This window comes from Lagopus muta, chromosome 2 (assembly GCF_023343835.1).
Source record: "Lagopus muta isolate bLagMut1 chromosome 2, bLagMut1 primary, whole genome shotgun sequence".
In the NCBI taxonomy this organism is placed as follows: Eukaryota; Metazoa; Chordata; class Aves; order Galliformes; family Phasianidae; genus Lagopus; species Lagopus muta.
In genome coordinates, this window is record NC_064434.1 from 94,742,277 (window position 1) to 94,760,057 (window position 17,781).

Genomic DNA, 17,781 nt, shown 5'->3' on the forward strand with positions numbered 1-17,781 from the left:
TCTTGGTGTATTAATATTTGCATTGGTTGTCTATCCCAATACTTATCCCCAGTGAATTAACACTAAAGGTCTCCAAAAATTCTGATTCAGTAGTGTATCATGGGATGAAGGGGGGAGGATGATGAGAACAATCTGGTTCCTGTTCTTTTCTAAATTAAAATGAGCAAAATCATCAGTCTTTCTGAGGCTACTGGCCAAACTGCCAAACTAAAAACTTTCCCCTTGAATCATTTAATGCAAGACTTCAAACCTGTAGTTAAAGCTAGGCACCTAAACAGAGCTAAATTCTTAGTGCTTGCAGTTGCCCAGCATTACTAATAAAGGTTAATTAGGAGGATAAAATAGAGATTGAAGTAGGCACACTTTCCTGGAGAAAGTCCTAATAGTTCTTGTAAACTCGCAGTGCAGTAATCTGTAAAGGTTTGCTTGTTCCTACAGGTTAACATTGGTTATGAAGTGTCTTGAGATCTCCTCCAAGGCTGAACTGAACGATCCTATTAAAATTGCTTTTCCTTTGGCATAGGTTAATTTAGAACTACCTTTTTTCCACTAACTCTTCCTAGCGGATCAGATGCTTCTGAGGCTTTGACAAGTGCAGATTCTTCCATCGGAGCTCTCCAGTTACGGGCAGTACAATGAGAAAGAACCACTTGGAAAAACAGCAAAAGCTTACAAGTGGTGTTCTCAGCCCTAGTCTTGGTCACTTGGTCCATTTGTCCATAATTATTATTGATTTAACTTGGTAGAACCAATCAGCCTGACTAATACGGCTTGATCTGGGCTTTTTGTCTGTTAGCTTCTTTAATTCTGTAGAAATGCATGGAAATATCACCTACTAGAAAGTCTGACCTGAAATGCCTTTTGTATGGGGGGGTAGAGAACATTCCTGTGCCAGCTACAGAGATCTTACAAGCTTCCATGTTTCACCAGTGGTTAATTAAAGCTGTTTCCTTTGTGTAATGTGTACATGGAAGTTGCATAGAGTTTTCCTGTATGTCTGTAGAGAAAAAAAAAAAAGAAAAAAAAACCCTTAGCCTCCAGTGCGTTACTGTGGTATGTTCTGTGTGTGCCAAACTTGAATAGCTTAAATAAATGGGGTTTCTTTCCCCTCGGTCAGTGACTGATTCCTCTCCAGTTTGCAGTGGGGGAAAAGAGGCTGGAAGGAGAAGTGGGGGAGAAAGCCTGTCCATGTCTCTGCAGCCTGTTGATGTCTTCCTTGGCCTCGCACACCTCAGCAGCTGAGTGCGTAGCAGCCTGTGGCAGTCACGGGATCCACCATGGTGTCTGCTCCCTTCCTTCTGGGCTCCGGTCCCAGATGGCCACAGGGGGGGAGCTTCATGGGAAGCATCTCACCGTGGAGGCCTGTGTCAGTTACTTGGTGCTGCTTCTCCTGTCAGAACGGAGAGCTTCCTCTGGCCTGTCCCAGGAAGTTAAAGGCTGCCCCTTCTGCCAGGTACGTAGGGACAGCTGCTTGGTCTGCTGCTTTTCAGCAGAGCGCTACCAGGGAAGTGCTGCTCCCTGGCTTAATGCAGTGTCTATGCTTTTTGGCTGTGCTGTGTATTTGAAGATTTAATCAAAGGCAAGCATTGACCACATGCTCTAATGTGGTACCCGTGTGGAGCAAAGGGTTTCTGATATGATCCACTACAGTGAGATCCTATCAGAAGAGGAAACTAAACTGGCATCAGTGGGTGCTCCCGGCCTGTTCCCTCCTCAACTTTCAACCTGGCACAAGGGAGTAACCATGTCCATAAAAACAGCTCTTCTGTACCTTGGTGTCTGTCCAAAGTTCAGGCTGAGATAAGAAAACCAGTGACACAGTGGGAGTGGTGCTGCCTGACAAATAAGGGGAACTCCCATTCAGGAGTCAACTGATAACTAACACCTCCAGACTGCAGCTAACGTCGAAGAGCAATTCAGGCCTGGTGAAGCTGGTGGACTTCTCCCTGGGATTTCCTTTTTTGGTTAGAGAAGAGCCTCAACAAAGGGGGAAGGAAGTCAGATGCAGAGGCAGGAGAGTGCTTCTCACCACGTGAAAGCATTCAAGCCAGGAACTTGGGTGCAGAGTGCTTCAGTCGGGGACTGAGGCAAGAGGTGTTTTTGGTTGTGGTTGGGTGGGTCCCAGCTTCACTTGGTCAGTTTTTAGGGCCCTTGGTGCAAACCCTGAGGCACAAGCCTGATCTCTGCTACTATGCTCCTGTGCTGGCTGTTACTTTGCCTTCAGCTTTGTTGATCACAGCATGGAGTTACTTAGCAAGCCAAACTTCATCTTCCCCTTCTACAACTGTAGCTATTGTAAAACTTGCAAAGATGTTTCCTTTTACGATTTTCCAATCCTTTCATTCGTGGCTTTTCCCAAATCACCCAGACCTTCTTGAAAAGACGACACAAGCAGAGCCATTGAGCTTCGACTGAGGACCCACCTGGCTGCAGCACCCAGGCTGCTGTTCACACCTGCCCTGCATCACAACCTGCTAACCGGGTAATGAGCCAGCACTACAGCTTGCCTGAAAGAGCAATGCTGCTTCAGGGGTGGGTGCAGTGTGAAATCCCACTGCTCTGAGGTGAGGGCTTGGCCCTCTCAGAGGTGACCCTGGCCTCTCAGGAGGTTGTTGGCTTTCCCCTTCTCATGGCTCCATGGAACAGCATAAATCCCAGCAGCACCACAGCAGGCACCTGAACTCAAGCTTAACCACCAGACCCCAGCAACCTGTTTCCATCATCAGCCTTACTTAACAACTCCAGCTCCTCTCTCCCTTCCAAACACAGAAGCTGGGTGATGTCCCAAAGTACGCGTACATCCCTCATGCCAAGGACACCAAATCTGCACTCCTCTGGCTTCTGGAGCCCATTGAGCATGCATGCTGTTGTCCACGCTCCTTGCTTTGGCTGTGTACTTGAAGAGCTTCCTCACTGCTCCTGTGTGCACACTCATTAAGCATGTGCTGCTTTGCACAAGCAAGCAGAGTGAAGGAACGGGTTGTTGCGAAAGCAAAACCCAAAAACCAAAGAGTTTCATCACTTTGCTGTGCTGGCTGTTTTGGGGCCCTCACCACCGACTGCTGTTTGGATGATGGCCACCCCCTTACACTCAACAGCTCATTCCAACCTATGGTTGGTTTCTCCTGGTTTTGCTTTTTTGTTACTGCCTGGGTCAGTAAAGCCTCCCAAAGCCAGAAGAGGAAGCTGATGGCTAATGATGGCTGCAGGGTGAGGGCTGGGTCAATGAGCACATCCTTCCAGCAGCCTAGTATAGCCAGGCAGAAGCCAGGCACTCAGCCTCCTGTGCTCAGAGGGCTGGAAGCAAGGGAAGCAGAGGGCACAGAGCCCAAGGCCACCAGCCTGCAGCCACCAGCTCCCCTCCAGCCAGGAGCATAAGCTCCATCCCACATCAAAAGTCCACAGTCCCCACCTCAAAAACCCTGTGGCACTGGGGTGGGAGGCACTCAGCCCCACTCTGGTTGCTGTTCTGGTGGGTTACAAAGGGCAGGAGACACCATCAGCCTCCACTGATGAGCCACTGACTGCAGCCTTGAGGTGTCGACCACGAGGCTGTGCCGGGGATGCCCACCAGCCTCAGCTGTGTGAAGTCTCTGCTGCTCCCACCAGCAGCAGGGAGAGCCTCCATACCTGTCCCTAGGAGCAGCCATCCCATTGCATCCCCCTGTGGCCTCAGCACCTCCTTCACACATACTGGAGAAAATACAGTGGGGAGAGCTGCTACAGCACAGCAAGGAGCAGAGGATCCACTTCTGGCCACAGCAGGGTCATCCTTCAGTCACGCCCAAGGCCCAGCAGCCTGCCAACATGAAAAATAACCAGAGAAATAAAGCAGGAAGCAGCTCTCCCCACTACGTCATTTTAATTGCATCGACACCCAGAAAATACACAGAAGGATACGTGCCCTGAGCCACCCATCAACAAGTGGCTTCCTTCCATCATGGGTCTTACTTTCACACTTCTTTCACTCAAAAAAAAAAAATAATATATATATATATTTATATATATAATAATAATTGCACCAGTTGATGTACAAACACAGCCTTCCCTTTTCACACATTCGTGGGTTCGAGGAGGGTCATGTCCTGGCCCCAGCCCGGCCAGAGCAGCACCCAGGGGAATGAATGGTTGTACAAAACAGTATGAAGATTTTCTTACAAATGTACGCCTGCACTGTTGCTTTTTTTTCTGGTTTTCTTTTTTTTCTTAAGTTTCAAAACTAGGTTGTGGGTCACTAATGGCTTGTATTGTATCTTATCTACAATAAATTCAGCATATATTTTTGTTTTAGGAATGTGTAAGGCATTTGGTAAGTTGAACGGTACGTTCTAGGTCACAGACTCATCAAACTGAAGTCCCTTCCTTCGAACTGTCCTCTTCCCCCTGGAGAAGGAGAACAGAGGTGAGTTACTCAACCGGGTCCCAACTTTATTCTCGCTGTAGGATAAGCAGCAAAGCATTTCCCAGATGGGCCAGATCTCCCCTTGTGGGCAGGGAGAACGTTGACCACCCCCCACCACAGCCTCAGGCATTGCCCAAAGCCGGCCAGGCCAGATGGTTTCTGGCAGTAGGATCCCCACTGCATCCCATTTTAAACCACCACAGGACACACTCCTGCAACCTCCACCAGTGGCAGAAGGGATGGCCAACTGCCACAGCTGGGGCGTCTGTCCCAGTCCTGGGAACAAGTACCTTTTCATGAAGTTGTTCTTTCAACTTCTTCACCGTTTCTCTCTCTTTGGCCAGTTGGTCCTGGGTAACCTTCAGTAGCTCCTGTAGTTTGGTTGCCGCCTGGCCCAAGTCCCTTGTTAGCTTTTTTTCTTTTTCAAGTCTTTCCTAGATGGGAGTGAAAAGAACCCATATGCCTCAGCCTCCCTGCTCGCAGGGGACCCAGCAACCCCAGGGGACAGCAAGGGCTGCAAACTTCAACAGAGCACAGTGACCACAAAACTGGTTGTGGTAACGTGCTCGCCAGAGTTCAAGGAGCACATGGACACTGCTTTCAGATACAGGGTCTGAAATTTGGGTAGTGCTGTACAGAGCCAGGAGTTGCACTCAGTGATCCTTACAGGTCCCTTCCAACTCAGGATATCCTATGGTTCTGTGACCTCCCACTCTACAGGAATCCCAGCCTGTATACGAGCGCAGGCAGTCAGCTCAGAGCATCACCCTACCTTGGTCAGTGAGGGGCTGTGACTCATAGCCTGCTGTTCTTCAGCCCTATCAAAGCTTTCTGATTGCACAGGGGCAAGGAGAATCTTCCTTTTGGAACTATCTACCTTGCTCCACCACCCCCATTGGGGATGAATCACACCCCAAGTTCTGCCTGGATATAGCTTTGGCTGTCCTGGCTCAGCACCAAGCAAGGGACCGGGTCAGCTGCATCACCTTGAGATGCTGCGCCTCCTCCGTGTCTGAAGTTGCTGCGTTTTCAGCCAGTCTCAACTTCTCCAGCTCTGCTTGCAAGCTGCACGCTGAGCTTTGTGCCTGGAAGGGGGACACACTCATTAAACACCAGCGCACAGCCACGGGCACCTCCTGCCCTGGCAGCCAGCACGTCCTGGCCCTGCTGTAGAGTTGGGCTATGGAGCCGCCAGCAGACGGCTGGGTGCACTGCATCCACCGGGAGGGCAGCGCTTCTTGGCCAGGAGCACGAAGAGCCCAGCCATCAGCACTCCTGGCCCAGCACCCACCTCCTCCAGCTCCCGCACCAGCTTTTGCCTCAGCTCTTGTTCCTTCTCCATCAGTGCCTCATTCTGCTCCAGCTGCATTTTCAACTGCATAGGAGAGGGAAGAAACGCACAGAAAACAAAACAAAGGGAGAGCTCATGAGGATGACGAGCCGGTGGGGAGCTGGGCCGTACCAAAGAAATAAAGCCCAGAGCTTTCCCCAGGGCACAAAAGGGCAATGGGTGAAGAAGCTGGGAGGATGGCCACGGGGAGCCTGGGCACTGCCAAAGTTTGCTTGCTTCTTGAGCAGCACAACAAGGGATGACGTATGTGGCAGGTCCTCGTGTGTGCCAGAGCAGTGCCCGAGAGAAGGTTCCACAGTTAACAGGATTAAAGGAGAGAGACAGAGCTCAGCGTGCGGCAGCCACCGCTGCCAGCAAGAGGTGTTAGCCTGCAAAGGAACAGCTGTGGATAATGCCTTCAGCCTGGCTCCAGCAAGATTTGCAGAGCCTCTGTTCCTACATAGGGTCTATAATCCTACTCCTCAGCCTCCTGCTGGAAAGGGTTCCCATGCAGCCATGTCAGGATGTCCTCTTCTGTATCCTGTTCTGCTTCAGAGAAGACCTTCAACATGCGGCTGAAGGGAGCGAGGCCCAGCTTCCCACAGCCTCCATTGTCAGACCCCATACACACAGGACAGGAGACAACAGCAAAGCCACGTGCAGTTTTCCATGCAGTTAGAGACAGGGGGACAGGACAAGGGACACAGTTAAGGGTCAGTGACCCTGCAGGCAGCAGTCTCACCACCCTAACCTCAAAGGGTGTGGGATCACCCAGGTCAGCTTGTGACCCCGCTACTTCTCCATCCTGCACGTGGCTCTTCATCTCACTCAGCTGCTGCCTGACCTGGAGGAAGGACCAGCAAGCTTGCCTCAGTTGCACTGTCCTGTGACAAGATCCATACGGACCTGCAGACCAGTTTTGTCAGCCCTTCTACTTGCACACAAGCTGAAATGTTGGGAAAACCATCTCAGGTTCTGCATCTAACATGGGCAGTTTGAAAGATGAATGTTTGGATTAACAAACAAACCCTGTCCAGAAGAAAGGAAAGGCTTCTGAATGAACACAAGCAAGTTCAGTGCTTACAGCCGCCTGCCCAGCTAATGAGATTAAAGCCAGTGACCATCCAGCACCAAGCTCCCCAAAGAGCAAAGGCTGCACCAGTTTGTTCAGTGAGTCAGATGATGGTGAGCTCCAAACAATGAAGCACTTCCAATATTAAAACGCAAGGCAACAAGTGCTGTCTCACAACCGAAGTAATGATTTAAAAAACAAAAGCCCTCATGGTTTTGGCAGGTCTGCTGGCTCTCCTGGCCCTTTATCCCAAGCCTCTCTCCCACTTACCTGCAGAAACTCAGCCCCATCTTTTAGTCCTCTAAGCAACCTCTATGCACATGGCACACACAAGCTAATTCATCCCATCTAGGGTCCCAGGGTAGCACCTAAAGCCCTACTCCAAGTGTCTGTGAGGGGTAATCAGTCTCCACTGTGGGGAAGGCTGGGAGCACTATGTGTGCCCATGTGATGACTGTGCCTTCCTCCTGTCTCTAAACCTGCAGAGAGGAACAGGGCACCAGCAAGCAGATGAACCCTGGGTTGTGGTTTGTGAGCTGCCCTGAGGCCAGGCAGCAGTCCTGCATGCAGGCAGATGAGTCCCAGCGGTGCATCACCCCCTTACCAGGGCCAGCTCCTTGCTCTGCTTCTGCGTTTCTGTCTTTGCTGCCTCCAGCTGCTCTTGGGATTCTGATAAGAGCTGTCTCAGCTGGTGAAAAGAAACAGGAAGCAGAGGTGAGGAAGAGCATTAGAGTTTGGGCTTTTATCTCCAGCCACATCTCTGAGAGGCTGTGGCCCACCTCACAATACAGAAGTCCTGTTCTGGCCACTCCCCATCCCGTTTTGCTGCCCTCTGATCTCCCAGCCCCATTGTCAGCCCTTCTACTGGTGCCTTCAGAGAGGTAAAAAGGCAAACATGCATATGTACCTCATGTTGGAGCTCTGCAGCCCAGGGAGGCATCGTTACAATTCAACACCATCTCAGAGAAGCAGTGATAGCATCACTTGCTAATGGCTGCTCAAAGAGGCAACTGTGGGACAGCTCCACCTGACCTGAGCCACAGAAATCCCACGGGGTACTGAGATGCAGTGGGCATCTCCATATAGATCTCCATCCGCCTGCCAACTTATCCCAACACCAGATGCCCACAACCCAGACTGGAGCAAACATCTCCAGCTACTTTCTCCTCATTTGCAAACCTGCAAATTCCCCGGGGCACTCCTTAAATCCCCCCCAAAAAAGTGGAAGGGTGGTGAGTCCAACTTAGAAGAAGCAATATTTAAAGTAACATCTGCCACACTTACGCCTTCAACTTCTTTTGTGTAGTTTTGGCGTTCAGAGCTGGCTGTCTGCAAGTGATTTTCCAGTTGCGCTTCCAGGAGAGAGATGTATTCCTTTAGCTGAATTAAAAGGGAAGAATGCAGAGGGGGTTGAGGTGCCAAACACCCTGGACCCATCCCGTGCTGCAGCCCACCTTCCCCAGGGTAGATCAGGAGATGGGCTCCCATTCAGCGCAAGCACAGCAGCCGTCTGCCCAGTGCCTGTGCCAGGAACACAGAAAGCCAAAAACCTTACCTGGTCAGTGCTCTGCAGCTCTGTTTTCAACTTCTCTATCATGTCTTCAAGGGATTTCAACTGGAGTTGTGACTAAGCCAAGAGAAAGAAAAAATCATCAGTAGAAGGCATTCCCAGATTTATTTTTGAGAGAAGGACATCACGGTTGCTGAATTATTTGAACAGAAGAATTCCCCTGTTCTCCACAGAGAGGCAGAGCTGCTCAGAGCCTGCTCCAGCTGCCACGTCCATCCCAACACACACACACCAGCAGCCACGTCATCCCCATGCAGCACAGCTGCCGCCCTCAGTGCCAGACATCCAGCAGTGGAATTAGAGATCTCCTGTACAAGAGCTCTCCCACCTCTCTGCAGCCACTTAAGAACCTACAGGATGGGGAGCAACCAGACCATGGGAAATAGCTTTATTTCAGTTCTGCATTCAAGAGGATAGTGAAGTCAGAGATAACTGAAGTCAGAAGAGGTGTGACCAGCTAAGCCCTCCCAGACCCCAGCTAAGTCACAGGAGTTCAGGACACATGCTTTCCCCCAGACAGTTGGAGAGCACTGGCTGTTCAGCAGCAGCCAGCTGGCTTTGTAGCCAGTGAGAGAGGTACCCAAAGCTAGACAGACAGCTGGACCAAAAACTATTCACAGTACGTGGCTTGGACCTCAGCTCCTTTCTGAAACTTCAACCAAAGCCAAACTCAACCTAGATACCAAGAGCAAGCCAAGTCCCTGAAAATAGGAGTCCAAGAGCACGGCACGTGCCCTGACTCAGCCAAGCCAGCACCCACCAGGAGGGCTGAGTCTGACTTCCAAGCTCCAGAGCTGAGATTGCTGAAGCAGTAACGTAGTTTCCCAATGATCATGCCTGTACCAGAGAGCTGCAACCCATTCCTCCAGTATACAGTGGGCAGGAAGGCAGGAGTAAGAAGGGTTTAAGTGAGCTTCGTGTCTGTTAATTTTGTGACAAGAGGTAGAAGAGAAAGGTCTCTTGCCTCAGAGACCAAAGCTGGCAGGAACAGATAGGGTCAGCCTATCAGCCAACAGCCTCTCTGCTCCACAAGCAACACACTCAGATGTCCCAAAGCACGCACCTTTTGGAGTTCCTCTCCAGAGACAGTGAGCTTTGCTTTCCACACCTGCTCTTCCTCCTCCACACTCTTCTGCAGGTTTCGCAGCATTCCTTCCTATTGGAAAAGCCACAGCTGAGCCCAAGCCTCCTGCAGCCCTCCCAAATGGAGCACCATGGCAGTCACCAGGGCTGGGTGCCATGGAACATCCATCTCTTCTCAAAAGATTTGAGCTGCTGCAATTTGGGGCAATGCATCGGCAACAAACCAGGTGGGGCTGGGGACACCCAATTCCCAAGCTGCCTTAACCCCTTTGCTTAACAGCGCCCTTGCACATGCCACTGTGCCTCAAGCAACATCCAGAAAGGCTTCCAACTTGATTAGAATGGATACAATTCAGGCCTGTCCACTTCCCCTGTCTCACTGGGGAATAATCATCTCCATGGCAGCGCCAGCATACTGTGCAAAGCCCACCAGCAGCCCATGATCTGCTGGGAAACTGAGCTGTATTTCTAGCAGAAGACCAACATATTACAAGGAGCTGTAACTTACTGTCTCTGCAAGGATAGCTCTGTACTGCTCGCATTCTGCTTGTAAAGTGCTCTGCGCTTCCTCTGCCTCTTTCAGTTTAAGTGCTGAATCCTGAGAAGGGAGATGGAGAAAGAGAAATGAGAAAAAGAAAAAAGCGACTTAAGCACTCACTTGCCCCTCTACTTCCCAGCCCCCTCACTTACCACAGGCTCTGTTGTAATTGTGTGTTGCTTTAGCACGTCCACAGCCTTCTCCTTAAACTCTTGTAGCCATGCCTCATAATCCTGAGTTTGAAAAACAGAACGAGGAGGGGAAAAGAAAAAAAAACGTTTAGATGCCTGTCATTCCTACATGGCAGAGACTCTGTAAGGGGGCTGGAATGATAGGAACCCACCTGTTGTGACACAGTGACTTCTGGGAGCGCAGAGAGCAGAGTCTCTTTGGTTCGTGTCTGGAGCGCATCAAGCTGGTGGGCCAACTCCTCCTGCAGGAGGAACACAGAGGCATGGGGTGGAGGACTTGGGTGCTTGTGGGCCAGGCTGGCAGCACCAGCCTTGCTTTTCTGTGCCTACACAGGTAAGCTGGCATGGGAAAACCAGCAAGGAGAGAACACGGCCTCTGAGAATCACTAATACATCCCTCCCCCTCCATCCACGGTCCTGGTTCCCCAGTGGCAATCTGTAGTGGATGCACAGGCCTCAGGACAAGACCTGAGGAAGCTGGCGAGAAAGTTAAACCAGCACTGCTCCTAAGACAAGGCAGGCAAACCAGAGCAAACAACTGGTGGCTCTGGGGAGGCTGAACGCTTCCCCTACAACACCGGCACCACTACTGAAGAGAAATACCGGGCTCACCTTTGCTTTTGTAGCAGCAAGTAGCTTTTCCTCGCATGCCTTCTCCAGCGCGGTCAATGCTTCCACTGCTTTCCAGTTCTTCTCACGAAGGTCCTGCCGAGACCACACACACAAGGCTTATTGCCACACACCACGCTGAAGGCCGCCAAGCTGCTTGTTGGCACTGCGGAGGATTTCAAAGCCTCCGTTCAGGAAAACGGGCAGCCCGCCACTTTTGCCGAGGATCCCCCGTCCCACCACCCACATGCACTCCCTTCTCCTCCGTCCCTGCAGCTGCCCAAAGCACCAGGCTCAAATCCTCCTGCAGGAACAAAACAGAGCAGGATGGAGACCAACTCCAAAAGCAGCCGTCGGAGCTGCCTGAAGAGGACACAAGCCTAGCGGAAGGCTGCAGTGTTGCCTCCAAATAATTCATGCAGCCTTGCAGTAGAGGGAAAAGGAGCAGGTAGGCAATGAGGAACTGCCCTGACCCTGCTGGACAGCACTTCTCTGCTTTACAGGTCCTGAGCCCAGGAGGACAGAGGAGGGACACCTCCAACCATGGAGCCCATCAGCTGAAGCACTCGAGTCATGCACCCTGCCAGGGCCCTCCCAGACTCTGGCAGACAAAGTGATACCCCACTGCTCCATGGGGCTGAAAGAGCCCACGGTGCCCAGAGAGCAACTGTTAACATTCTGACCCCAAACATTTGGGTTTTAGAGGAAAAAGAATCTGAGCAGCAATAGTTGAGCCCAGTTCATTCCACATACATTGTTTTTTATCTTCTGTTGCTCCATCGCCTCTCGCAGCTCTGCTGCTTCCCTTTCCAAGGACAAGAGCTGGTCTGTTTTCTCCTGGAGCCTGGAATGGTACGATGAATTGCATGATGCAGGAGTGAGATTCCATCTTCACCTTCCACCCCAGGCAGTGAGCTCTGAGTATGGGACCACAGCCCTAGTTGGGATCTGCTCTTGGATTTACAAGCAGTGGGAAGCTGAACTTGGATGGAGAGATAAAGGGAGCAGACTGCACTCACTGGGATTAAAACCAGGAAATGAAAGACCATGGCAATGCTGGAGTGGGATCCAGTTTTCTTAACAGCAATAATAAGCAAGTAGTTGTCTGGCTGCATATCTAGAACAAGTCAACAACTTGAGCCAAAGGCCACAAGCTCTGGATCATACAACTGGAACCACACCCAGCACGCTTCCATTCAGGGCTCATTAGGCTGAGACAGCCCACAGCTCCACATTTTGAAGGCATCATCCTACTATCTCCAGTAACCACAAATCAGCACCACCAACTAAACATCTCACAGCCCATAGCTTCCCTCCACAGCCTCAGGCCCATCATCTGCCCCGAAAGAACTCTCATCTTGAGCAGAACAAGGGAGATTTAAGTCCCTGACACAAATCACTCAAATATCTTGGGGTCCCAGGACCTCAGATTGATCAGGTGCCCTCCTTTAGGGGAACTCTGGGTGCTTGCTCTCAGCAAGGGCACCTCAGAATTCCTTCTGCCACAGACAGAGCCTGACCCTTCTCGGAGGTGCCCAGCACATGGGTGAGAGGCAGCAGCCACAACTTGTGGTGTGGGAAACTCCAATCAGATGCCATGAAATCTTTTTTCTCTGATGCAAGTAGATGTCAAACAGAAGAACAGGGACCCAGAGAGGTGGTGAATCTCCATCCCTCGAGACATCCCAAACTCACCTGAAATAGTCCCCAAATCCTTGATCTGGATAACCCAGCTTTGAGCACAGGCTTTAATTAGAAACATTGCAGGTCTTCATCCACTTTCAGCCCCAACAACTTCCCCAGCCAGTTGTACATGAACAGTTAGCCTTCACGTGCCAGGCAGCAATTAAACTGTCACTTCAGAATGGATTGGCTGTTATTTGGGGCCAGAAGGCCAGCACTGGAACCAATTAATACCTTAAACAGCTGCACTGACCAAGATTCACCTCATCTTCCTGGCTTCACAGTCCCCCTAGGCTGTCTAACAGGGAGAGCAGGAAGTACTGATCCACACAGCTCAGCACTGGGCAAAGTCTGGGATGCACTGACAGCAAGTTGGAAGAAGAAGCAGTTTGTATATGCTAGAGAGCACCCAGACATACCTTAGCTGCAGCTGCTTCATTTCTGCTTCATTGGCTGCCTAGAAACAGAGAAATCACTTTCATTATCTTCCTACACAAGTGATGCAGATCAGCCATTTCAGTGGTACCCCAGGGAAGATCTGCTAGCAGATAATACAGATACTAATATCACAGTGCAAAAACACCTGGTTGGGCCTGGTGCTAAGAGCTGAACCACCCACTTCCAGCTGGGCACAGTCAGATCCCTTCCACATCTGTCACAAAGCAATGCAACCCCCTTTCCTCCTCTCACCCAAATTAAAAATGCACAGGACCTGCAGGTCTCTGTCTTTTTCTGCCTCCCTCATCTGGCCTGCTTCCAGCAGAGCTTCGATGGATTTGATTCTCTCCAGAAGCCTCGTGTTCTCTGAGCTGGCATCCTGCAGTTTCCCCTTCAAGCTGTCCAGCTCCAGCAATTTGCTTTTGACCTCTGTTTCAGAGCTCAGCAGCTTGGTCTGCAGTTCTGCCAGAGGAAGGGGAGAGAAACACACTAAGGTAGTGCAACAGACTTAGAGACTCCCCATCCTGCCCTGCCCTAGCACAACCCTTGGCCAAAGAAGTCTTGGCCATGGATGCTTTCCAAGGGCATAGAATAGGCAGGAAGGGATGTGAGACAGCACAAGCTGACACAGGACAGAGGCACTGCAGTGGCAACCCAGGAAATGATCACAGCCTCTTCCTGCAGCACCAGCCATGTACCAGCTCCTTGTCTTGCTTGTATTGATGCTAGAAAGCCAAACTCATCCCCAGGTCTACCCATCCTGCCCTCAACAGCCCCATCCAACACTCAGCCTCAAAAGCTCAAAATCTGCTGCTTTCCAGCTGCCCCACAGCTATCCCTGTGCTGTTTCATCATCCTCACCAGCAATGCTCTGCTGCTGCCCTTTGGCCTTTTCTGCATCTGCTACCAGGCTCCTGTAGCTGCTCTGGGTTTTGCGAAGCTCGTCGCTTACTTCATCCAATCTCTTCTGGAGTGTCACCTCCACTTCTCTGTGTGTAGCCTGCGTGGCAGAAAAAGAAGGCTTTAAAGAGCATACCAGGCACCCTGGCCATCATGCTAACATCCCCCCGAGTCTGCAAGGGAGCTAAGTGCTGAAAACCCTCTGAAAGCCCCAGTCATGGCCCTGCATGTGGCAGGGGGGTTGGAGATTCATGATCCTCAAGGTCCCTTCCAATCCTGGCCATTCTGTCATAGAAGCATAGAGTCATTAAGATTGAAAAAGACCACTAAGATAAGATCATCATGTCCAACCATCAACCCATCCCCACCACTATCCACGTCACTCAGTGCCACATCTCCATGGTTCTTGAGCCCCCCTCGGGGACATTGACTCCACCACCTCCCTGGGCAGCCTGTGCCACTGCCTCGCCACTCTTCTGAGAAGAAATGTTTCCTAATACCTAACCCAAAAGCATTGTTACGCAGTGCACTGCAGGAAGCCTCCCCTTTGCACAGCCCCAGTCGATGCTCAGAGCCCAAACACCCCACGCTCGGCAGCACATACTGATGTCTCTGAACTTCTCTGCTGCAGGTTTACTCTGGCAGGCATTGCACAGCTCTATTTACTGACCACACTCACAGCTGCCGCCGTGCGGTGGGGGGGAGATGAGGAGAATGTCCTGCCAGCAGCACACAGGATATCACAGGAGCTCCTTACACCAAGGAGGTCATCCTCAACATTTTTAGCTCCCAGAAAGCAGATGCCATGCAGGCAGCTGATGCCTCAGCCCAGCATGTAGAGGTCTGACACTGCCATCAGAGAGACTCAGACGCCCAGCCACGTGTTTCCACAAGCAGTGGAATTTTTCATGTGGTTTGGGCCAGAGAAGACTTTTTTTTCCATCTTAGAAAGCAGCAGAGGAGAGGCCAAGATGTGTGCTTAGAGGGGGAAGGCAGAAAGAGGAGCAAGGAGCATGAGGCACGTGCTAAAAATCAGCAGCTCCACACATCACACCACTGCAATGCTTTGTGTGGAAAGGACAGGAAAAGGCAACCAGCAGCCCAGAGCTTGTGTGCATGATGCTTCCAGAACTGCTCTGAGCTTTGAGGCCCTGCAGTTAGTATGATGGCTTATGCGACCAGTATAAAGGCATGCAACAAGCTGACAGCCTTTGAGAAGTTCTCCTAAAAGTATGCCTAGAAGTTGGTGCTTTAAGGCAGCTTCTGCCCTCACACCAGTACTGTGCTTTCATCACCAACCAGGCTCCTTGCTGTCTCTGTTGCTTGACTGCAAAAGCAATAGGGGCTCAAAAATGGTCCACTGAAAGGAGGACTGCACCCTCAGGCATGCAGAAAATGAAGAGGTAGGACACTGAGTGCCTACACTGCTCCCAGATCCTGGCTTAGCCAAGCCCCAGCACAAGCACTGTCCTACCAGAAGATGCTTCCCCCTGCTCGCTGGCAACACACTGCAACCACAGCCTGCCCCGAGTCTGTGCTTGGGAGGTGGCCTTTGAGCACCCAAAGAAACAAACAACCCAGCCACACCCTGGTGACAACAAAAAAGCCACAGTTCTATCTCCTGTGCTAGCATTAACAGGCCTGAAAACAGAGCTGCGGGTTCACTCTCTCGCTCTCTCATCTGCACAAGCACAGACACAAGCTGGTGCAGGCCAGCAGGTTTCCCATCACATCTCAGGGGGTTTCTACAGAACAGAAAGGAACACTGCTGCAGAAAAAGCCCTCCTTCTCCCAGGTGCTCCTCTCCCTCCTGCCACCAGAGCTCGAACCACCACCAGGAGGTGGTGCCTGCCCATGTCTGGTCCCGCAGGACCAGGAGGCAAGGCCAGATGCTCCCTGCCCACTCAGCGCCAAGTACACCCAGCAGCACATATAGTCTGGGTTTCCCCAACACCTTCACACCAGCCCCACAGATGTGTGACAAGAATGGTTTTAACTAAGTCTCAAGCTGCCTGGGCTTTGCTGGTGATGCTACAAGAAAGCCACAATGCATGTGACAAACTAACACAGGGGAGACTATGAAGAGATCTGCAAAGCAGTTTGCTTTCCAGCTGTGGATAGTCATCTCTCCACAAGCTCCTTTGATGTCCCCACATCCCACAAAATTCAGTTACTCTTAATGATATCTGAGCCACTTAGCCCCTAACCAACCTGGAGAGAGACAATTTTACTGAGTAGGGTAAGGTATGTGCATGCATGTGGGCACAGAGCATGTCTGCACACCCCCAGCAGCATGCACATAGCCTCGTCTCCCAACAGCTAACTTCAGTTTCTTACAGCCAGTGTCTCCCACAATCACCCTCCCTGCAGAAAGGGGGGTGAGAAGTCAGTGTCTGACATGAGCACTTTCCCTTTTGAAGGCTGGCACAGGGAAAGAGCTGTCTGTATGTGTACGACACTTTGCTCTAAGCAGCTGCCCATTTCCACTGGAAAAAAAAAAAAAAAGAAAAAAGAAAAAAGACCTAAGGTCACAAACACAGAACACTGCAGGACTTGGCTCTCGCAGCAAATCCTCTCTCTCTGTCCAACCCTCTACAGTTTGCAGAGAGAATGACCAGAAACACATGGAGATTAAGCAACTCAGACAAGATCAGAGGGAAAACATTTGGCAAAGCCCCACACTCCTGGTTAGCTCAAGCCAGCTGTCCCCCAGCTCAGGCTGGAGCTGCAGCTAGCACAGACCCTCCTGCAGGGCACCAAGCCCAAGCTGGTGGAGCAGGCTGGCAGCGCCTGCCTGACCTGTAGCTGCTCGATCTGCTTCTCTGACGCTGCTGCTTTGATCTCCCAGCTCTTTTTCTGCTGCTCCTCTTGCTGTAGCACCTCTGATTTTTCAGACAGCTCTTTCATCAGCTTGTTGCATTCTTGCCGTAACTTGGCCAGCTCAGCATTTTGCCTGGAAAAAGCAGGGTTCTCTTAGCCTGCAGGACAGTCAAGTATCCTTGGTGTTACTTACAGAGGAATACAACCGCTTGTGGGCCTGATATAGGACTCGAAGCATTTTAGTGGTTGCATTTTCCTATTTCTAGGGCCCGCCTGGTTCTTCAGGGAGGGGGTGGAAAGTTGACAAATCACTTTTTAAAAGCCGTATTTCAATCACAGGAGACATTCCTTTCTTATGAAGTAGAAGACATGAGGATCTGTGTTCCCAGACACAAGAGGAAGTTCTCTAAGCATCTGGAGTCGAGTCTGTAATTATTTTACTGCTGTTAATCACCAGCTATTTCACATTTTCTATAAAAAGGAGTGTGAAATTCTTCTATCTAGCTCATATTTGTTCTACAGGCATCAGGCACGTCTCAGCTCCCTGCATCGTCACCCGTTTCAAAGAGCCAGCTGAATTTCTTCTTGGGTCAGGACGTATGAGCTCACCTAAGCAGGGAAGGGCTCCAGCACCTCCTGCTCCCTTCTCCCTCCTGCTGCCTGCTGGCTGAAGCAGCAGCACAGGTAGCCCTGGGCTCACAGCAGAGGGGGTTTCCCCTGTCCTCCCACAATATCACAAGCCACAGCATGGGAAAGACATCTTCATTTCCTGCCTGACCCCAAAAGCCATTTGCAAACACTTCTTCACTCCCACTCCTACCTCTAGCCAGCAATAGGCTTTGCAGGGAGAGGTCCCTTCACTAAGTAAGAAAGGCCAAGCCCAAAGGAGAGCTAATCCCTGCTGCCCAAAGGCAGTCTTAGCCTCTGCCCCCACCCCAGCCACAGGCTTACTTGCTCTCCGTCTGGCTGGTCGCCTGGTTGAGCGCATCCCTCAGGATGGAGTTCTCCTGCTGCAGGCGAGCGAGCTGTGTGTTGGGGCCATTCTCCAGCTGTTCCTGCAGGGCCCGAATCTAGAGCAGCCCAACAGAGGTTATACTGCTTTATGGAGTGCATGCAATATCCCGGTTCAGCCTGGGACATACACA

At 51.1% G+C, this 17,781-nt stretch overlaps 1 protein-coding gene across 6 annotated transcripts in view; it reads right to left on the reverse strand.

Annotated features, from left to right (window-relative positions):
- Positions 1–1,005: 1,005 nt before the first annotated feature.
- RRBP1 (ribosome binding protein 1) overlaps positions 1,006–17,781 on the reverse strand; it is a 30,029-nt gene continuing 13,253 nt past the window's right edge. For 4 of the 6 annotated variants that reach the window (XM_048938266.1, XM_048938265.1, XM_048938263.1 and 1 more), the window contains exons 6-24: positions 17,588–17,706; positions 16,616–16,769; positions 13,778–13,916; positions 13,191–13,378; positions 12,898–12,935; positions 11,549–11,639; positions 10,799–10,891; positions 10,339–10,428; positions 10,148–10,228; positions 9,966–10,055; positions 9,438–9,530; positions 8,360–8,431; positions 8,089–8,184; positions 7,409–7,492; positions 6,484–6,576; positions 5,694–5,777; positions 5,389–5,487; positions 4,693–4,836; positions 1,006–4,383 (exon numbers count right to left, since the gene is read on the reverse strand). In XM_048938266.1, the coding sequence (XP_048794223.1) occupies positions 4,345–4,383; positions 4,693–4,836; positions 5,389–5,487; positions 5,694–5,777; positions 6,484–6,576; positions 7,409–7,492; positions 8,089–8,184; positions 8,360–8,431; positions 9,438–9,530; positions 9,966–10,055; positions 10,148–10,228; positions 10,339–10,428; positions 10,799–10,891; positions 11,549–11,639; positions 12,898–12,935; positions 13,191–13,378; positions 13,778–13,916; positions 16,616–16,769; positions 17,588–17,706 (1,887 nt within the window). In that variant the 3' untranslated portion in view covers positions 1,006–4,344. The remainder of the gene's footprint in view (positions 4,384–4,692; positions 4,837–5,388; positions 5,488–5,693; positions 5,778–6,483; positions 6,577–7,408; positions 7,493–8,088; positions 8,185–8,359; positions 8,432–9,437; positions 9,531–9,965; positions 10,056–10,147; positions 10,229–10,338; positions 10,429–10,798; positions 10,892–11,548; positions 11,640–12,897; positions 12,936–13,190; positions 13,379–13,777; positions 13,917–16,615; positions 16,770–17,587; positions 17,707–17,781) is intronic. The other 2 variants (XM_048938268.1, XM_048938269.1) reach the window with 2 other exon arrangements.